General features: G+C 46.1%; 2 protein-coding genes across 2 annotated transcripts; both read right to left on the reverse strand.

Moving 5' to 3' along the window:
• Positions 1–5,115: 5,115 nt before the first annotated feature.
• On the reverse strand, positions 5,116–5,799 carry TMEM239 (transmembrane protein 239). Its single transcript, XM_043882884.1, has 2 exons — positions 5,725–5,799; positions 5,116–5,598 (listed from the first exon to the last, which is right to left on the reverse strand). The coding sequence occupies exon 2, from the start codon at positions 5,582–5,584 to the stop codon at positions 5,129–5,131; it is 456 nt and encodes a 151-aa protein (XP_043738819.1). The 5' UTR covers positions 5,585–5,598; positions 5,725–5,799; the 3' UTR covers positions 5,116–5,128.
• A 533-nt stretch (positions 5,800–6,332) lies between these two features.
• Positions 6,333–7,029, reverse strand: C23H20orf141 (chromosome 23 C20orf141 homolog). The gene is made up of 2 exons (XM_043882807.1): positions 6,649–7,029; positions 6,333–6,564 (listed from the first exon to the last, which is right to left on the reverse strand). Exons 1-2 carry the CDS (start codon positions 6,906–6,908, stop codon positions 6,333–6,335), a joined length of 492 nt encoding a protein of 163 aa, XP_043738742.1. The 5' UTR covers positions 6,909–7,029.
• Between the last annotated feature and the right edge of the window lie 15,138 nt (positions 7,030–22,167).

Genomic DNA, 22,167 nt, shown 5'->3' on the forward strand with positions numbered 1-22,167 from the left:
GCAGGTAAGGTTGTCTGGTATTCTCACCTCTTTCAGAATTTTCCACAATTTGTTGTGATCCACACAGTCAAAGGCTTTGGTGTAGTCAATAAAGCAGTAGATGTTTTTCCGTAACTCTCTTGCTTTTTCAACGATCCAACGGATGTTGGCAATTTGATCTCTGGTTCTTCTGCCTTTCCTAAATCCAGCTTGAATATCTGGAAGTTCACGGTTCACGTGCTGTTGAATCCTGGCTTGGAGAATTTTGAGCAAAATAGTCGTTGTAGTAGATGCAAAAATTTTTTATCATTCAACCTCCACTCATCAAAACTGCTAGCAAACTAGGAATAGAAAGGAATTTGACTGGATAAAGGTGAACTATCAAAACTTTACAGTAATTCTCAATGGTGGAAACTTAGAAGCAGTTCTTTCAAAATCAGGATCAAGTCAAAGGTACCAGTGAGCAGTATTTCCATATGTCATTGTCTTGGAATTCCAGTACAAATCAGAAGATGAACATGAAGAAAGAGGTCCTATCCTCATTTCTGGCTTTTAGACAGATGTGGTATCTTTGGGCTTAGAGGACTTTACAACTTTCATATATGTTACAAATATTTTTAAGTATACAGTATCACATATCAGTTTTTTAAAACTGTATTTTGGTTAGACGTTTGAAGACACAGGCCAGAAAATATGGTAAAAGCTACACCTCTTAAGTTCTTTTATTTTTTAAGATGAAAATATCTGAAAGGTAATAGAGATGTTTGCACCGCAGAAAATGACTTGTCCAAAGTTGGCTGATGTACATCTAGATCCTGACAGAACCTCACAAAATACAGCTCTTTACCCTAGGAAGAATGGAATAATAGACTAGGATTAGAACAGCAGTCGGAGTCAGTGAAGCTCATGAGATTGGGCCCTTCCTTCTCCAGGATTCTCAGGAGCTCTGCCCTTGCTGTCTCTGAGTTTTTGGCTAGGGGACCCAGGCTAGGGATTTGGGTTAAAGAGATTTTGTAGTCAATGAAGCCGAAGCTGGGAAGACAGTGGGCGGGAGAAGCTTCTTCCTGGCCCCAGGATCTACCAGTTCACCCACTGCCGGTTTTAGGACCCGGCCGTGAGACACTTCTCCTGCTCTTCACTTCCGTCCCACACGCAGCCAAGTTCGACTCTTCGAAATCAGAGCTGGAGGTCTCCGCCAGGGGGGCACGCCTGGCATCGAGTCTGCAGACTATGATTCCGGGGAGGGGGGGGGTGCGGGGGCGGGGGGGTGAAGGTGGAGGGAAGGTGTTGATTTACGGGGATAGCTGGCACTTCCCTGTGTGGGTGCCCACAGCCCTCTGATCTCTGGCCAGGCTTGGGATTTTCTTCCGAACATCAGGCCCTTGCCCACCGCACTCTGCCTCCACGGTCAACGCACCAGCTTGGAGCTCCCCAGCCGTTGTCCGGACCCTCTCCCGTGCCCCTGAGCCTATGCGCCTCTTACCCGGCCCCTGCACCTGGGGCAACCTCCCAGAGCAACGCACCACCCCCGCCCCACTTTCTCCTCCCCTCGAGGCCCAGTCGCCCCCTCCCGCGCCCCCCCACCCCCCACCCCCCACCCCCCACGGCCCCGGCTCGTGGCCACAGACTCTGCGAGCAGGGTCCTCTGCTCACCCTCTAGCGCGCGCAGAGCGGCGTCTGGGTAAGAGCGCCCCCTTCCGGCTCCCCGTAGCAGGTCCAGAGCCGTTCCCCGGCGCCGCCCTGACCCCTTCCAGGGATCACTCTTTTTCCCACCAGGGTGGTCACTCACACCTCTAGCTGAAGTGGCGCCCCCAGCTTTGTGAGCTCCCGTGACACCGTCCTCTGGGACCCTCCCGCATCCTGGCCGCTCTTACTCATTGCTCCCGGTCCTTGGGGCAGAAGAAAGTCTTACCCGGCGCTCCTGCTCCAGGCGCCCCCCACGGTGCGTGTGCGGCTGTGGAACCTGTCTCACTTTCTCAGATGCAAGACCCCTCGCGGCTGACACCTCCTCCGCTCCGGTTCTTTATGCTCCGCCTGATCGGATTTACTTTTCTGGCCAGGCTACAGAAGTTACTGGATCCCCACCCACCCCTACCCCAACCTTACCTGAGCATGCTGCGGGGTGGGGCCCGCAAAGAAGCCTTGGTCACTCAGGCCTGTGGAACAGCTTCTTGGCCCAAACGGAAAGGCTTAGAACTTCATTCCGGCATGTTCATTCTCCCCAGGCTTGCATTATTAAGCGACTTAAGTCTAAATGGATAACTTTGTCTACATTTAAAGTAATTTCAGGAATTATGTTTTTCTTTCCTCTCTGCAAGGTTCCTCACCTTCCCCTTTCCTGTATACTCCCTCCCATTTGCCTGATTCTAGAGTTGACCATTCCATTCTTTTTTTTATTCTTAGTTTTTAAAAGTGTCTGGTTTTGCTGGCATGCATTTTAAATTTGTGTGAAAAGAATTGTGTTATTTCTCGTTCAGCTATTTTTCACTCAACGCTGGGATTTCAAGATCAATCTGTATAACTTCCACCCCTTCTAAGTGCTGCCTCATCTCCACAGTGGTCCATTCTCAGATGGTATCCCTTCAACATATTCCCTCACCTGCAGTGCTTCTCAAACTTCGCCCAGTGTATCCCCTGGGAGTCTTGTTAAAAATGCAGGCTCTGATTCATGACTCCTGGGGTGAGGCCTGAAACCCTACATGTGTAGCCAGTTTCCAGGTGATGCTGATACTGTTGGCTTTGGGACCACACTTTGAGGAGCAAGACCATCTTGGGCCTCTGTGAAAATTCTTCTTGGGTTGCTATGTGCCACATAGCATTTTGGGTCACAGGCTATGTGTTGATCTAATATGATAGGTATTGCCCATTTGCTCTCTGGCCTGCCTGTGCCACCCTACCTCACACCAGCAATACAGGAGGGTAGAAGATATACATTTACACGGGGAAGGAAAGACGGCTTCCTCCTTGCTCCTGCCAAAATCCTGCCCCTCAGTGTGTCTGGTTTGGGCCAAAACCTCCTCTCTCAATTAGAATGGTCCCAAGGCTCCAGAGTGATATCCCTGGCCAACAACGCACAGACATGTTAGTGATGGGTCCGGGCTTCATCTCTGACAGGAGCTTAGAGAACCGGCACTGAGAAGCCCTGGGCTCTTCAGTGAGGTTATATTTCCTTCATTGCTTTCTCTTTAGTAGCCTGTCAGGCTGGACTAGGACTCAAACAACCTGACCTTACCATAGGCAAGTAGCTATCCTATGCCTGACATCTTGTCTCTAAAATGGAATAGTAATAGCATAGCTACAGTTTGTGGTGTGAGGAGTCAGTCCAGGAATTTTGCCCACATACCAGATGCCCCATGGGTGCCCCAGGACAGGTGTGCTTGCCTTTGTTTTAACCAACAGAAAAATGAAGTTCAAGAAGGATTAGCAATTTTTACCAAAGCTGTGGGACTGGAAAGTGGCAGTGCTGGGATTCAAACCCAGCTTGAGCTAATACACCAGAGCCCATGATAGCTATGACGCTTTGCCACCTCCATGGCCTGCCTTGACCTTGCTACCAGGCCATATTTCAGGGAGAACAGGAAGGAAAAAGGAAGGAAGGACTGTGTCTGGGGTTTCAGGAGCTGATACTGAAGGCATCTGATCAGTGGCACGCAGGGTTATGAAACTCCACAGTGAATGGGTTTTAGCAAAAATGAACTTGGGTTCTAGGGGCTGGTTCACAGGGCTTGAGTATTTAGGTGGCCGGAGAGGAGGCTTTTAGTTGAGGGATATAGGAGCGAGGGTTTTAAGGTGATGTATGTAGTGGGCTCAAGACTGGATAGGAATTGGTGAGGGTCAGGGATTAAGTGGAGGCCTGGTGTTAGGTGGGGGTCAGGTGGGTGGGTCTTACCTATCATGTGTCTTACTTGTAGTGACTAATCACCCACTGTTTTGTCTGGAGGGTTAGCTGAGATGTGAAAAGCCAGCATCCTGGGCATCAAGGGATGCCACCTTCCAAGGCTCTCCTGGTGTTGTAAACAGTTTGTTGGGTTGGTTTTAGAAACTTGTGGGCTATGTTTTCCCCACTCACATGGCTGTGCAAGCCATCTCCCGGCACCAAGTCCCCCCGAGCATTTCACAGTCAGAAGAGTTCAACACCTGCATGTTTTGAGATTTCATGGCATATGACCTTTTTACCTCTTGTTCGCACGGATGGATGAATCCTCCGTTTACCATTGTAGGGTCCAAACTGTATCCAGGACAGAACATTTCTCTGAAGGCCTAGAAAAGCTTTCTGCTCTTTAGAGTTCCATACAATATCTTACAGTTTTCTGGTCTTTACAAAGTACTTCACACACAGATATTATTGCCTTTGACTCACAGCAGCTCCATGACAGGACCCACTTAATACCAAGGCTCAAAAGAATTAATTGGCCAAGGTCACACACTGCGTAGGTGGGTGAAATGGGACTTGTTTGTTTTTCCATAGCAAACCTTAGGAGTCTTAAAGAATAAGTTCTCCCTGGGAAACTCACTGTGTTGGTTGGCTCATTTCCCAGACTTGGGGATGTGGATGAGGCAGGAGGTAGGAAGTCTAGGGAGTGGGGAATGCTTGGGCAGAAACATCTGGAAGGCGAAGGCTGAGGTCTAATGAGGATTCTGGCTAGTCCTCTCCCAGCTACATTTTGTCATTGAGCCCTTTCTAGAGCCTGGGCAAGTGAAAAGAGGCGCTTGGTGGGGGGAATGGTAAATACAGGTAGAAGTTGCTATGAGTCTAAAGCTGAGACAGTTGAGCAGCTGCAAGAAAAAGATACTGCCAGCTGCTAAGGGGACCCCAGTAGAATCAGCACATGCATGTGGAAACTCTTGGTGGCTTGGCCAAGCTCTGCTCCTGGCTGAGCCTTCTGCCCTAACCTATCTTCTCAAAATTTCTGGCCCTCCACACCAAGTACCTGCAGCATCAGCTTGAGGGAGGTGCCCAGAGGTCAGGCCAGTCTATCCTGCTAGCTCCAGCAGTATCACCCATGTCCCGCCCAGTCCCAGCTAGAGACTGTAGGTCGGGGGCCTGCTGACACAGAAAGGCCCTGGTCCCACTGCCCTCCCTCTCCCCTGGGCCTCAGGCCCTAGGCCAGGGCTCAACAGACACAAGCAGCGGGATGGGGTTGCCCTTCTATTGGTCCAAGTCCTGAGCATTGCCTGGGTGAGACATGGAGGTGAGGAGGCCCACGAGGCTCAGTAGTGTGGAAAACAGCAGCAGGAAGGAGGCGGTGAAGAGCAGCGCGGGCAGGGCGCTGAGCAACAGCAGCAGGACAGCCGGCAGCAGATGGCGCCACACCGCAGCCGCCACGGGCCACAAGGAGCTCAGGAGGTGGGAGCCGGTGGTGAAGAGCGCGTGACACAGCATCAGGGCCAGCAGCAGGTAGAGGATCCCCTCCAGACCCCAGAGCACCCGCTGCAGTGGCTGCCGCCAGCCGGACGTAGCCCACCACTGGGTCCAGCTCGGGGGCACGTGACACATGCACCAGCGCACCCAGCCCTCCCGAGAGACCCAGGCTGACCAGGGCGCCGCGCGCTGCGGCCCCTCGCCGGCCCCGATGGCATCTGTCTCCACTCGTAGCTGCTGCATCGTGGTTGGTGCACCTAGGGAGAGGGCCAGGCCAGCTGCAGGAGCAGCCCTGGAGATGCCTGGGACCTCAGGGCAGGTGCGGGTGCAGGGATCAGGAGGGACCAGCGTGGGTGTGGTGGGGCTTTGAACTGGGGTCTTACCTCTGGGCAGAGCCACCTAAGTCATGTTGCTTCCCGCCGCGCCCAGGACAGCCTGGCAGCCAGCGTTGAGCCCCCACTCTCAGTGCCCCCACCCTCCCCAGAGGAGCCCTATTATGACCCGGGTCTGGGTGGGGGCCAGCCAAGAGGGAGACCACTGCTGGGTGTGAGGTTTACCTGAGCTTCTCTCATGGACCCTTCAGGCTTTAGGGGAGCCTGGTGAGTCCACAGATGTAGTCTTTCATGTTTTCTTGTGGAAAGCCCTCTTTGGAGCCCTCCCTTCCCTGCTGGCCTGTATCCAGCCCTGCTTCACTCTCTTATAATTCTTTCAGGAGAAGTTCTCTAGAATCACAGAGGAGGCCAGAATAGCCTCCCCCAACTTATAAGTTTTGAGATGGCTCCATACCCTGCACTGGGCTCGCTGCCCCTTATTTCACATTTTACTGATGCCCTCAGACTCAGACTTAGGTATCTACCGTCCACATTGTGAGGCCAGAGGTCCCCCGAGATGCAGGCTGGGGGATAAAGGAGTATCCTCCCATCTTCCCAACCTAGGATGGAGGAAAGGAAGCCTGAGGAAACAGCATGGCCAGTGTATTTCCGGAGGGCACTCAGGTCCAAGGATGGAGGCAAAAAGCAAGGGCAAGCAGGGCCAGGGGCACACCGCGGGCTCCCAGGAGCAACCCCGTGCCCAGGAGCAGCAGCAGCAGAGCCTCCTGGAGGCTGAGTCGTCCTGAGACTGCCACCGCGGGTGGAGCGTCCTGCTGCCCTGGACCCTCGCCAGCCCCCTGACTCTGGCCCCCTGTGAGATGTGTGTGCTGTGACCAGGTGGGACCTGCAGGCCTGTGGAGAGAAAGGGCGGCAGCTAGGCTTTGGGAGGCTGATGGTTTGCTCGCCTGCCCAAACTGTAGGCTGCAGTCCACTTACCGGCGGAGCATGTCGAAGGCCAGGAAGCTGACCAGTAGCAGCAGCAAGGCTGGACCAGTTGTGGAAAAGACGGCCCGAATTGTCAGCCCGAGTGCCCCCAGTCCTAGGACACTGTCCAGGACCTGGGCCCAGCTAGGGCCCCAGGGGGACACACATGGACCTACTGGACTAGCCGATCCCTCCCCAGCACCCATGCCCCTGGGAGGGACTGGGGTAGGAGAAACAGCAGCTTCGGGCCTGGGTAAGCAGAGGTGCGTCATGGAGGAAGGTGGAGGTTACAGGAAGTGCTGGGCGAGGTGGGGAGTGGGAGCATGGGAGGGGGTGGTGACGGGCCTCAAGGGTAGGCTCAGGCAGTGGGGAGTTGGACTGTTTAGGAATCTCCCCCTCCTCACACACCCACTCACCAAACCCTCCTCACCTCCTCCCACTTCGGTCAGTCATTCTGGTTGGTTGGGCAGCTGGAGCATTGTGACCTATTGCCAGGTGGGGTCCTGGGGTAAGCGGGGTGGGGTGGGGTGGGGGTTGCTAATGCTGGCCCTGGCCTCATAATTAGCTGGTGGTGTAGCCAAAGACAAGGCTCATCCTCTTGTCTTTGCTAATTCTCCACCCAAGGGTCCCGTGGGGATCTGGGTTGCCAGGAGGCATTCTAACCCCATCACCACCTGGGCAGCTGACCAAAAGATGAAGAGCCACTTTCTTTGTCTCACAGGTTCCCAGGACTAGGTGTCCAGGGGCAAGTCACTCAACCTGTCTGTCCCCAGTTCTCTCCCTTGTGAGCAGGGTGATGCCTGTGGGCATTCATGTGGGGGATTTTTCAGAACTTCAGTCCTGGAATGCATGGATAGATTCTGCCAGGAAGCAACCTGAGGCTTTCTGGAGTGGGGTAACCACGTGACCTGCTAAATGGGGGTGGGGCAGGAGGGACTGTTTAGGTGTTAGAAGCAATGTGGTTTGTGGGAGGTGTTCTGGATACTGGCATTCCAGAAATGACACAGAGAATGTGACTGTAAGAGGGCTGCAACATAGTAACCCCAAAATTGGAGGTTAAGTTTACCCTCCAAGAATGAAATTAAGAAGAATGAACATGTATGAATGGATTGATCTGGAAAAGAAACCTGTCTCCACCGATAATCTGTAAATGGTCACAGAGGTTCCAGCACATTTCAGTTTAGTGACTTGAGAGGCAAGAGTGAAAATGGGTCATAATCGAGAGAACTTAATCCTTGTTCTCATATTTTGAAGGAAAACTGATGGAGGTAGAGGTAGGGGGACAGTGGCCATACAGCCCCTAGGAGAGGAGGAGACAGAACAAGCGTCTTGCTGCATACCTGTCTCCAGGGGACTCTGTTCAAAGATTCAAGCCTAGTGACCTTGACATATTTGGTGATGGCGGGCTCAATAACGATAGAGCCAATGCCACCAACCCTTGGGAGCTTTCATTGGTTGCTTTTTTCTAAGTCAGCCCAAAACAATAAAGCAACACCCACAAAATTTTGAGGAAAATTATTTACAACTTAGTAACATGGCATCACTGACTTGGTGGACATGAGTTTGAGTAAACTCCGGGAGTTGGTGATGGACAGGGAGGCCTGGCGTGCTGGGATTCATGGGGTCTCAAAGAGTCGGACACGACTGAGCAACTGAACTGAACTGAACTGAACATTGGAGAAGGCAATGGCAACCCATTCCAGTACTCTCCCTGGAAAATTCCATGGATGGAGGAGCCTGGTAGACTGCAGTCCATGGGGTCGCTAAGAGTCAGACATGACTGAGTGACTTCACTTTCACTTTTCCTTTCATGCATTGGAGAAGGGAATGGCAACCCACTCCAGTGTTCTTGCCTGGAGAATCCCAGGGACGGGGGAGCCTGGTGGGCTGCCCTCTATGGGGTCGCACAGAGTCAGACACAACTGAAGCGACTTAGCAGCAGCAGCAGCAGTAACATATATCTGTCTACATGATTATTAAGTATGAGGGTAAAGACATTTTAAGCCAAACAAGGTCTCGAAAACTTCATCTTGCATACACTCTTTCTTAGAAAGCTACTGGAGGATGTGCTTCAGAAAAACAATGAACTAAACTAGGAAAGAAGTGAGGCTAACAACAGGAAAGGGATGATGAGAAAGACCTGGGATGTCAGCAATGTTTCCAGATAAAGAAAGCAAGCAACCCCAGCCTAGAATCAAAAGATAGATGCTCCAGGAGGAGTGTCTCTAGAAGAAAATAAAACTGATTATCTACTGTTTTTAGACATATGCAAAATATTTAGTTCATTTGGAAGCTTTGGGATTGAATTAACTAGTTTCCTAAAAACCAAGCAAATGATAAAATAATTGCTAAATCCAGGAAATACAAAAAATTGAACAATAATCATGATCATAATGTAAGAACTGAATATTGACTCTAGTGATTAAGCTCTTTTGGGAGGATGGCAGGGGGAAATGTATATTTCCCCCAAAATGTGTACTTTGGTGTATGTTGCGGGGAGGGCTGGTAGGAAAGCAAAATCCTTAATTCCATAGCAGGAAATCTACAGATAAAATCTAAACATAAAAGTCCAAGAAATATACCCCAATACAAAATGAAAAGTTTAAAGTTTAGGGGGGAAAATATTCAAGAAATAGCAATAGAAACATAAAGGTAAATACAAGGAGAAATAAAAAACTAAAAGTGGTTAACCTGGTAATAGAGAAGCATAGAGAAGGATCTTCTGTTACAAATCTAAATGTGATGTACCTTTAAAATCATATTCTGTAGTATTTTGATTAAAATGATTTCTTTCTTTCTTTTTTTTTAAAAGCAAATCAATGTTAGTGTCTTATGGTGGAGATCAGGAATATACCCTCCCAGTTTGAATGAAATACCAATTTCCTAAAGTTATGTGGATATACTCTTGTGGCTTGAGATAAAATTTTCAGTAACAGTATCAAACACCATCAAACTCAGAAAGCGGTGAATCTCATGCATTTTAGATGGAGTTGCTCTAAACCTCCATCTAGTGCTTCTCAGCCCACATGAATCTCCTGGGGTTGAATCCTCTGGGAATTTTTAAAAAATGCAGATCCTTGGCCACACTTTGAGGAGCAAGGCTCTAGAAGACATTGATTCACAGAAGAGAGATAGCTGGGGCAGGAAGTTGTGAGGGGAGAGAGGCATGTAGGAAGATACATCCAGATGCCACGGGAGTCCCCATCAGCGCTCACCTGCCTCACAGGAGAGCACTTGGTGGAGAGTGAGTATCAAGAACAGGAGATTAGGAGGCACAGAAAGGCAGCAGATTAAGCTACTTCTCAGTTTGTGCAGCCAGAGACATAGCCTCCTCTCTTCTCTTGATAATGTTTTGTTCTATCTACATATGTGGGAGCAAGAGGACTATATTAAGCTGTTTCCCTACCTTTAGTTCATCCAGTTAAGGTAGGGGCCCCCAGGAACCACATATATTCTCACTTCGTCACAGCAACCCAGAAAGGAAGACATTATTGTTCCCATTTTACAGATGAGAAAACGGAAACTCAGAGAGAAAATTACTGTCTAAGGATACCCAAACAAAATGAGCAGCAGAAGTGGCATGTGATATTAAGTTTGTGTGGTACCAAAGTCATCTATCATCTCTGCCTCCAGCCACCTGATCACACTGGGGAGCGTCCAGGAGAGTCCTGTAGGTAAATTAAAATGGAGGAAGTCTTGTTCAGGCTTCAGAAGCAGGAGAGCAGGCCTCTGACCTGCTTCTGACCTGCCTGGACACTGCTCAGATTCTGTGCCTACCCAAAAGCACAGCAAGTCAGGCAGTACTTTAGATAAGAAAGGGAATGGGACTTCTTGAGTTCCTGGAGGTCTGGCCAACCATGCCTGAGGTTAACAAAAATTTTATGGGCTTCCCTGGCGGCTCAGATGGTAAAGACTCCGCCTGCAATGCGGGAGACCTAGGTTCAATTCCTGCGTTGGGAAGATCCCCGGGAGAAGGGAATGGCTACCCACTCCAGTATTCTGGCTTGGAGAATTCCATGGACAGAGGACCCTGGCAGGCTATATAGTCCATGGGGTCTTAAAGAGTCAGACACAACTGAGCGACTTTCACTTTCACTATGACTCACAAGATAAAACAAGCAGCATTCTGTAAAAACATTAAAGTAAGACCAGAGCTGCATTTTGCATGAACTGATGATGATATTAGTTTGCAGCCTTGGATTATAAGTGGGAACCCCCCAAACAGCAGCTTGAAGTCTTACCCCGGACTTTTTCCTAATTGGGACTTCACGTTGCTTTTACTTGGGGCTTCTCAGTGCGCTGCTTAAATCTAGATGTTGGTCGGACCAATTTGCTGATGTATGTGATGTTCCTCTTCTCTATGGTTTCTATTTCTCTTTTCTTTTAATGACCATACTTCGAAATTAAGTTAAACACTTCTCTTTTAAATACTGAGACTGTTTATTTGTGCATAAGCTTTCAAACCTGAAATGGAAGTCAAACTTTGGGCAAAACATAAATTGGTGCTATGAGCAGGATTCGTGAAACAAAATGCCACTCTTTAAGAAGAAAGAGGTTAAGATTAATGAAGTTTTCATTCCCTGAGGGGAAGATTTGCCTTACTGCTTATTAGCTACTGAATGGGGCATATCCACTGGATTGTGTGAGAATGGGACCTCAAATTAAAGCAGGCCGAATCTTTTGAAGTTATTGAATGTTTCTGCCAGTTTGGCTTGTGCCAATTGAGAAAGGACAAGAATGGACCTCACTGGGTCAGACAGGCTGGATCCTCCTCCCTACTTACCATAAGGTACAGGAAACCAAATTAAAACTGGTTGAAGAGAAGTCACAATTAAAGAATTACGTGATTTGCAAGGACAATTATCCATGTTACAAAATCAAAGTTACATTTTAGCTGACCAAGTCTCCACTTTCCAATTGGTAGCTGAAAAAGTCACCATAAAGTTTGCACAAGCTGAATATTGAAAGAGGTGCAGCAAAGTTAACAAAAAGAGAGTTCATTTGATAATAGCTAATGCAGGGGTAGACTGGGACTCCAGTGCTTGGGATAGGAGATTAATCCCTCCAAAGTTCAGGGACCCTTGCCCAGACCATAAAGTTTTGGGAAATACAATGGGCTAAATAATATAGAGAGATGTTACATAAGGCTAAGCAGAAGATAATGGAATTTAAAACTGCCTAGACAAAAAGGGAGGCTCAAAATTTATAGGGCTATTTGGCTTCTGGCAACATCATATTCCACAGTTGGGCCAGATATTGAGTCCACTTTACAAAGAAAGTTGATGTGAATAAACTTTTAAGGAAAGAAAATGTAAATGAGATAAGAACTTTTAGATAAACTCTATTAAGAATAATTATGCTTTAGGAATATCTACCTAAAATAGTTTCTCCAGGTTTTGATAACTTGAATTCTAGGGCTGTGCTAAATTAGGTTAAATAATAGAAATCTGAATAATTAGGCCATTTCCAAATGAAATAACATGCTCAAACAGTAATTACTGAACACTGGCTTTCTTTTTTATAGAGACTGAAGGGTTTAGAAGTATTAATTAATATGTTTGGTACCATCCTGAGATGTTCTCTAAGAAAGCAAAAATTTTTAGAAATTATCACTGGTATTTATGTTCACCAATCTACAGAATGCTAATATAAAGGACAGTTTATGGTTGCTTAAGGAAAGTGGGATAAGTTATGAGGAATGGAATTGCATTTTGTGAAAGGAAAAATAAACAGGTCTGACTTACAGGTGTCTGTTTCTGAACAGGAGAATTAAGTGTTTACTATAGAAAGTGATAAGAAGAATTTGTGGAAAGTGGACCCCAAGAAAAGAATGTTATGCACAGTACAAGTTTTCTTGGGATGTTGAACTGTCTTTTGATAAGTTTCTTTACCTCTTAAGTGATTTGTTCTGTATTTGCTTTTGAAATCTTTTATTGTTACTTCAGCTGAGTGAGTAACTATTGCTTCATAGTAACCTATGATCTTGTCTGACTGAGTGTTCTAAACTCTTTGATATTTTTGACAGAACTTCCTAAGATCAAATTCTAATGAAGTTCTTTTGACTTCTAGTTAACTTTAAGGGTGCTTCAGAAGCCCCCTGTGGCATCCCAAAGAAAGATATTAAACTAATTAGTTTCATCATATTATAGGTACATGAGAAGTGCTGTCAAATAAGTAAAAAATCTTAGGTTATATTGTATGGTAAGTCTTACTAATACAGATATTCTAGAAATTATACAGAATTCAAAAAGGTCTGATATGTCCTGGTAAAATATTATCAGTCATAATTTTAGTTACTGTCTTAAAGTGTTAATGTGTCACAGCAGTAACCAAGTTACTTTGTCAATTGCATTGTAGTCAGATTTTAAACCTGTCTTTTAAAGCCTTTTAGTCATTAGAGAGAACTATGGTTTCATTCTGATATCTTTGCAAAAATTTTTTTTTTTTTGCAAAAAAAATTTGCAAAAATCTCTTCAAGATTTACAGAAAGGACTTTCTAAGATTAAACTAAAATTAACTAGATAAACAAAAACTGTTATTAACAGTAAGTTTGTATCAGACTGGAATTTGGTTTTCTCTCTATTTTAAGAGAAAAAAAGTTTTCTTGGAATGTGGCTTTTGATAACAGATTATGTGAATTTCTTTGCCCTTAAGTGATTTATATTTGTTTTTAAAATATTTTGTTACTTGGTGGTACATATACACCATGGAATATTACTCAGCCATTAAAAAGAATTCATTTGAACCAGTCCTAATGAGATGGATGAAGCTGGAGCCCATTATACAGAGTGAAGTAAGCCAGAAAGATAAAGAACATTACAGCATACTAACACATATATATGGAATTTAGAAAGGTGATAACGATAACCCTATATGCAAAACAGAAAAAGAGACACAGAAATACAAAACAGACTTTTGAACTTTGTGGGAGAATGTGAGGGTGGGATATTTCAAAAGAACAGCATGTATACTATCTATGGTGAAACAGATCACCAGCCCAGGTGGGATGCATGAGACAAGTGCTCCGACCTGGTGCACTGGGAAGACCCAGAGGAATCGGGTGGAGAGGGAGGTGGGAGGGGGGATCGGGATTGGGAATACATGTAAATCCATGGCTGATTCATATCAATGTATGACAAAACCCACTGGAAAAAAAAAAATTTTGTTACTTGGCAAAGTAAATATTATTTCACAATAATCTATGAAGATTGTGACACACATAGATAAGGTTCATGCTGCTGCTACAAAAAAAATTTACCCCTCATTGTCAGACTTTTGCTATCCTGATGTCCTTAGAACATGGCAACAGTCTACTCCTAAATCAAGGAACTTAAAATGGGTAAACAATAGCTATAAATCAAACAGTTGTGGCTATGGAAATCCAAGATAGCCTCTTGTTTTTTTCCGGTTCCCTGACAAACCTCATTTTTTATTTGATGGGATAAAGCCTTCCCTGGCTACCGGGTTAATGCCCTCTCTCACACATACACACACGAATTTTATGTTACACTGAATATTAAATTCTAGTTTTATTATCAGATACTCCATGAGCTACAATAAAGGGACATAAAATTACATGTATATATCAATGAACTATATGCTAATTGAAGCTTATAGCAAAAACAGCAAGACAAAAGAGTGCCTTTGGGCTTCTGAAGTAGGAAATTTCCAGAGGCTGGGAGAAATAACACTACCTTTGAAAACCAGTTATTGGCCTGTTTATTGGGCTTTGATTGATATGGAATAATTGACTATGAATCATACTGTAATATTAAGACCTCAAGTGCCAGTCATGCAATGCATACAAAGTTCTCCCAAAACCTACAGGATTGGGCAAACTCAGGAATCCAGCATAATGAAATGGAAATGGTATATTCAGGACCAAGCCAAACCTGGGCCACATGAGGTTGCTGCCTTAAATGAAAAGATTTCTGAAGTTCCTACTAAAGACTTCCAAAATTCCTATTAAAAGCTGTAGTTAGGCCTGAGATAACTGAGCTGTCTGTAAAATGGAGAAATCCCTTGGACTCTTCACTGGTGGCTCAGCAGAAAAGAATCTGCCTGCAATGCAGGAGGTGCGGGTTCAATCCCTGGGTGGGGAAGATCCCCTGGAGAAGGAAATGGCAACCCACTCCAGTATTCTTGTCTGAGAAATCCCATGGACAGAGGAGCCTGGCTGGCTACAGTCTATGGTGTCACAAAAGAGTCAGACATGACTTAGCAACTAAACAATAACACAAACTTTTGACTCTTTAACTGTACTAGAAAAACAGCATGTATGTTTCACTGATGGATCAGCTAAATATATAGGATCCATTCACTATTGGAAAGTGGTGGCACATAATCTGGTCACTACTAAATCACTGACAACTACTGAGGAAGGTAAAAGTAGCCAATTGGCTGAGTTATATGTGGTTTATCAGGTATTAAAGCAAGGGAATGAGTGCCATATATACACAGATTCTTGGTCAATCAATGGATTGGCCACTTGGCTTTCCCTGTAGGTAAAAAATGGGGCTTCCTAGGTGGTAAAGAACACCCTGCCAATGCAGGAGAAGTAGGAGACATGGGTTCAATCCCTGGGTTAGGAAGATCCCCTGGAGGAGGGCTCAGCAACCCATTCCAGTATTCTTGTCTGGAGAATCCCATGGACAGAGGAGCCTGGTGGGCTACAGTCCATGGGGTCACAAAGAGTTGGACACTACCGAAGCAACTTAGCATAAGGGTAAGGAATAACTGACAAACTTACTCCAAAGAGCTATGGGGAAAGGAATTATGGTTTGACATTTGGGAAATTGTTCAAACTGCCAATGTTTCAGTCTTTCATGTAGATGCTCACAGCATTCCAAATTCTACTGAACGATGGTATAACTATTACAGAGGAACAAACCCGAATCCAAACAGTAGAAGTTGATCCAAACTCCAATCACTTAAAAGGTTTGAGTATGTGGGCACACCAAAAAATGTGGCCATCTGGGAGAAAAAGCAACATACAGGTGGGCTCAGGATACAGGTACTTCCTTAACTATGAATCTCATTAAATCTGTTATTTCCCAATGTCCAATTTGTCAACATATCAAGCATAGAAACTTGACACAATTAGTCGAAGGACAATTGGCACTTGATAAGAAGCCTGGGCAAATATGGAAAATTGATTATAATGGCCCATTAATTCAAGGTAAAGGATGCCAACACATGTGTACTGCTGTGGACACCTATTCTGGGTGTTTAGTGGTCATTCCCTTCAGCAAAGCCAGTCAGACTAATACTATTAAAACATCAAAGATAATTTATATTATAGTATTCTACTTCAAATTCAGAGTGACTGGGTCATATTTTAAGGGTAAATTAATACAAGAGCTTCCACAGGAACATAATATATAATGGATCTTTTGTATTCTCTATTACCCTCAAGCAGCTGGTTTGATTGAAAGAATGAATGGTTTGGTTAAATAGCAATTAATTAAACTTGGAGAGGGCTGTTATAAAGATTGGAGGACTAACTTGAATATTGCCCTCAATATTTTAAATAATAAACATCCAGGAGAATCAGAAACTCCTTTGATGAGAATGACTATTCCAAGTTACAGATGTATAAAATAGACTTCCATCCCAAAATAACTGAGTATTGGGAAATTAGCCCAGGAGTATTTGCTCCTCTCTGAGCTACTCCTGAGGCTGCCAGACTGGGTTTGTACTCTATATCTGAACACAGACCTACTAAAAGATTGATATGTGTTATTTCAACTGGCATTGGAATTAAAATGCCTCCTGGACATTTTGGATTAATCAAAGAATGCTCCAGGTTAGCGTTAAAAGGGATCTGTGTCCGTGGGGGAGTGATAGACCCAGACTACCAAGAAGAAATCCAAGTAATTCTACAAAATGAAGGAAAGGATGATCTATTTATTAATCAACATGATCAAATTGCCCAATTGCTGATTTTTCCATGTGTAATTGTTGTTTCATCACTAAATTGTGTCTGACTCTTTGTGGACCTCATGGACTGTAGCCCGCCAGGGTCCTCTGTCCATAGGATTTCCCAGGCGAGAATAATGCAGCGGGTTGCCATTTCCTCCTCGAGGGGATCCTCCTGACTCAGGGATCAAACCGCATCTCCTGCATTTTAGGTGGATTCTTTGCTGATGAACCACCAGGGAAGCCCTTTCATGTGTAATTGGCAAAATACAAAAAGGAGAACCTCCCACTTTATTAACAGTTAGAAGTGATGGTGAGTTTAGACCCACAAATGAAATAAATGCAATTGGAGCTAAAGTCTTGGTGAAGCAGCCTAGAGGTCCTCCCACACCTGCTGATGTGATTGCACAGGGGAAGGATCATACTGTGTTAGTGATGATCCCTGGACAGGAAAGATGAAAATATGTGCCATTAACCCACTGTTATCTCCTGAATAGACTGTTCTTGGAAGCCTGACTGTAATGTGGATTGTCATTCACTCCTCAACCTTCAAGGATATGTTACAATTAAAAGAAAAATATGAAGAAATCAACTGGGAAATTTTCAGTTGGAGAAACCTAAGCCAGACCTGAACTCAGGATAACTTCGCCTGCCCAGTAAACAAGGCCTGTTCTTTCTTAACTTTACCTTTCTATGGATAAGATTTATCTGTCTGCTAGATTACACAGCACTGGTAAAGAAATAGCTCAAGCCTTGAACACAAGTATCATGTGCCAATTTCATGTGTTACTTTAATAGTCACAACCACTTACTGATAGGTTGTGACAAGGCTGACAAGGGACTGCTATGTGGACCAACTTCTCAAATTTGGGGAATCCTGCTTATTGGAGAACCTCATCTGCTATTGTGAATGGACTGTTTTCCCTAAAATCTACAATATGTTTTTTGAAAGAGCCCCTCAATTAGTATGTATTGTGACTGATGATGTAAAAACACTACCTCTATATATCAGTTAGGAACCCCTTTCTCTGGATTCCTAACACATGTTGATGATCTATATTGGAAGGGGACCACCTATTATTCACCACCCCCCATGAAAACTCAGGTGTTATTGACTCAAATGGTATTTCCTACTTTGTCTGTTTCTAATACTAGCTTCTCCTTAGAACCCCTGCTTAAAATATTGCAAGGAACCAAAGTATTACAAAATTTCATAGAAAAATGTAATTGTACCTTGATAGAAGGTGTTACTTGGTACAAAAGTAATTGCAATTTTACATTGTTGAAATTTGCTGTTTGATATTGGAATACATTCTTAAATAAATGTGGTTATGTTATACATCATTTTAATGTGCATTTCCCACTTTATGTTTTTTTTTTTTTGCTAATGACTTACTACTTGCTGCTTATTTTATATTTATTTTAGACTATGGAAATGATGTTAGACAAAAAGCAAATTCAAGTGATTTTCTTATTTGAGTTCAAAATGGGTTGTAAAGTGGCAGAGACAATTCGCAACATCAACAGTGTATTTGGCCCAGGAACTGCTAACAAACGTACAGTGCAGTGGTGGTTCAAGAAGTTTTGCAAAGGAGACAAGATCCTTGAAGATGAGGAGTGTAGTGGCCAGCCATCAGAAACTGACAACGACCAAGTTAGAGCAATCATCAAAGCTGATCCTCTTACAAGTACAGAAGTTGCCAAAGAACTCAATGACAACCATTCTAAGGTCATTTGGCATTTGAAGCAAACTGAAAAGGTGAAAAAGCTCATTAAGTGGGTGCCTCATACTGCTGCTGCTGCTGCTGCTAAGTCGCTTCAGTCGTGTCCGACTCTGTGGGACCCCAGATGGCAGCCCACCAGGCTCCTCTGTCCCTGGGATTCTCCAGGCAAGAACAATGGAGTGGGTTGCCATTTCCTTCTCCAATGCATGAAAGGAAAAGTGAAAGTGAAAGTGAAGTCGTGTCTGACTCTTAGCAACCCCACGGAGTGCAGCCTACCAGGCTCCTCCATCCATGGGACCTTCCAGGCAAGAGTACTGGAGTGGGTTGCCATTGCCTTCTCTGGGTGCCTCATGAGCTGACCAAAAATTTTTTTAAAAAAATGTCATTTTGAAGTGTTGTCTTCTCTTATTCTATGTAACAACAACGAATCATTTCTCAATCAAATTGTGACATGCAATGAAAAGTGAATTTTATACAATTGGCAATGACCAACTCAATGGCTGGACCGAGAAGAAGCTTCAAAGCACTTCCCAACGCCAAACCATCACCAAAAAAGGTCATGGTTATTGTTCAGTGGTCTGCTGCCTGTCTGATCCACTACAGTTTTCTGAATCCTGGCGAAGCCATTACATCTGAGAAGTATGCTCAGCAAATTGATGAGATGCACCAAAAACTGCAATGCCTGAAGCCAGCATTGGTCAACAGAAAGGGTCCAATTCTTATCTACAAGAGAACCCGATTGCACGGTGCACAACCAACACTCCAAAAGTTGAATGAATTGGGCTATGAAGTTTTGCCTTATTCACCGTGTTCACCTGACGTCTCACCAACTGATTACTACTACTTCATGCATCTCAACAACTTTTTGCAGGGAAAACCCTTCCACAACCAACAGGATGCAGAAAATGCTTTTCAAGAGTTCATCAAATCCTGAAGCATGGATTTTTATGCTACAGGGATAAACAAACTTATTTCTCATTGGCAAATGTGTTGATTGTAATGGTTCCTATTTTGATTACTAAAAATGTGTTTGAGTCTAGTTATAATGAATTTGAAATTCACGGTCTGAAACCGCAATTAGTTTTGCACCAAGCTAACTAGTACAGACGATAAGTTAATGGATATAGGAGTTAATGTACAAAAATATATTTCTCACTCATGGTGGGACTTTTTCTTTACTATATTCCCTACTGCTCAGAAATGGTTTTCTGCAGTTTAACCTCTTGCTTGTATCTTTATTTTGTTTCTTTTGACACTTTGGAATTGTTATTTGACCTACAGAATTAGCAAGACTGCTCATGTTATTTTGTCTTATTTCTATGCTCTTCAGCCTAAACAATCCTGAGGACAACTGTTAGGGAAATTAAAATGGAGGAAATCTTGTTCAGGATTCAGAAGCAGGAGAGCAGCATCTGACCTGCTTCTGACCTGCCTGGACACTGCCGGGATTCCGTGCTAGCCCGTGACTAGCCCGCAACCAACAGCTGGTCAGGCAGTATGTTAGATAAGAAAAGGAGTGGGTCTTGGAATTCTTGAGCTCTGGAGGCCTGGCCAAGTGCACCTAGGGTTTAACAAAATCCCAGGACTCACAAGATAAATGGCTTGGTAAAAATGTTAAAGTAAAACCAGAACTGCATTTTTGTGCGCCAACTCAGTTTGCAGCCCAGGATTATAAGTGGGAACCACTGAAACTGCAATTTTAAGTTTCACTCATGGAGTGGACCCACTGCCCGGACCTTTTCCCAAATGGTACCCCAGACTGCTGTTTACATGTGAAGGATGGAGGCTAATTTTGTCAGAACGGTCAGGGAAGACAGTGACATTGAAAAGCCATCTGGGGGCTTCTCTGGTGGCTCAGTGGTGAAGAATTTGCCTGCCAATGCAGGAGATAGGGGTTTGATCCCTGGTCTGGGAAGATTCCACATTCTAGGAGCAGCTAAACCTGTGCACCACAACTACTGGGAGCCCTGGAGCAGAAACTACTGAGCCCCGAGTGCCTAGAGTCTGTGCTCCGCAACAAGAGAAGCCACTGAAATGAGAAGCCCCAGCATTGCAATGAAAAGTAGCCCCCTTCTGCTGCAACTAGAGAAAGCCCTTGTGTAGCAACCAAAAATAAAAAGAAAACCATCTGAATGATGGGTGAAGGGTGCAAACTTGGTGATCCAGTGCAAAGGCCCTGAAGCTGGATGGGTCTTGTGCCTTCCATGAACAGCTAGGATGCCTGTGTGGCTGCAGAGATGTGAGCTGGAGGAGAACACAGAGAAATGAGGTGAGAAAGGTGTGATAGGGTAAGAACCGTTTCAGGAACCGCTGGAAGGTGAGCTCACTGGGACGATTGGCCTGCTGTGTGGGGAAGGGCTTGGAGGCCGTGGGAGCCTTAGGAGGCTGACCTGTCCTCCCAGGTTCTGCCTCAACCCCCTCGCACCCCTCTGTGAAACTTGGATGAGGGTGGAGCAGAGCCAAGGAAGGGGCCAGCCAGACTGGGTTTTGGCAGGAGGTGGAGCAGGCCTCAAGACCTGCACAGACCTGCTTCTAGATCCACCAGAGTCTCTCCTAGCCTCCCACCTCCGCGAGGCCTGGGGCCACAGGACCGTCTTTCTGCCACTGACTTGGCTGGGCGCTTTGGGACCCTCAGGTTTGGCACGCCTTCCTTGACTTTTACTAAATCCTCCTCTGGTGCCTGGTACCCAGCAGTGGCATCCAGGCCATCTGCTCTAAGGCGGGAGCAGGACCCATGGGGGCCCTGTCCCAGTTACTCCCTTTCAGAAGTTCTCCACCCAGAGCGCATACGGTGGACCACAAATCTCCAGGAGCTCCAGGACTTGCATCTATGAGACTGGGGGTTGTTACTGAGGGTGGGTCTCAGTTCCGGGAGCGCGTATTTCTTTTGAGAGATCCGGCGAGATGGGTGCTGGCAGGCCGATGGGGTAATTCAAATTGTTCATATGATGGTAGTGATCTTGCAGAAACATTTGCTCAAGCCCCTCCTCCCCAACATCCACCCCCCCCCCCCATACCCTACCACACTCTAGAGGATTCCCGGTCACCTCTGGGCACTGCGTCTTACTTGGGGATGGCAGTATCTCCCTGGCAGGATGCTTGCAATGGCAAAGCACCGGCCAGAGGCGCACAGAGAACGAATTCCTTCCTGCTGGGGAGACGACCCTGGAATGGGGAGCCAAAGGGGGCCTCGGAGAGGGATGGGGAGGGTCCTGCGCTCTGGAATCCCGGGATCCGAAGTGGTCTGGAAGACAGAGACCCAGGGCTGCGGGCTCCCAGAAAAGCTTGGGGCGGGGCAGGGCAGGACGCCCATCAAGTCTCGTCCTCCCCGCCCTCCCCCGGCCTCAGCCCGCCGGGTATCGACTCGGTCTCCTCTACTCGGGTTATGTAACCCCGGAACGTGGCAGCCGGAGGAGGGGAGGCTAGGGAAACGAAGAGAGAAGAGAGGCGGGGCGCCGGGGTGGGGGATGGGCAGCATCGCCTCTGGCGGGGCCCCTCGGTGTCCTTCAGAAAGATTCCAGCCTTCCCCCACCCCGTACCCCTGCCTCCGCCTCAGTTTCCCCTCAGCCTTCTTTCCGTCCCAACCTCCCTGGCAGGGGGTTCTGGCTCTGGACAGATTTCCCTCCCGGGTTGCAGTTTCCGCCCCAAAGTTCTCGGCTTTGCTGCCTAGACTGTCAATTAGCCGTTCTGAGCCTCAGTTTACCAGTTTGTGAGCCAAGGTTTGATTGACAGGCCACGGGTAAAGTGCCCGGCGCGGGGCATGGTACACAGTAGGTGCCCACTGTGGGACGGGCTCACAGGGCTGAGTGGAGTCCAGGGTGCCTGGGGCCTTTGCCGACGGTAAAGGGCAGAGCCCGAGCGAGGCGGGTGAGCTCGAGGCGGGAGGCGG

This window comes from Cervus elaphus, chromosome 23 (genome assembly GCF_910594005.1).
Source record: "Cervus elaphus chromosome 23, mCerEla1.1, whole genome shotgun sequence".
Lineage (NCBI taxonomy): Eukaryota > Metazoa > Chordata > Mammalia > Artiodactyla > Cervidae > Cervus > Cervus elaphus.

Bases quoted from the DNA above. Each gene is read 5' to 3' on its own strand.
- TMEM239 (XM_043882884.1), bottom strand. From the start codon at position 5,584: ATGCAGCAGCTACGAGTGGAGACAGATGCCATCGGGGCCGGCGAGGGG.
- C23H20orf141 (XM_043882807.1), bottom strand. From the start codon at position 6,908: ATGACGCACCTCTGCTTACCCAGGCCCGAAGCTGCTGTTTCTCCTACC. The intron at 6,565-6,648 runs GTAAGTGGACTG...TTCTCTCCACAG, and splicing joins GCCTTCGACATGCTCCGCCG to GCCTGCAGGTCCCACCTGGT.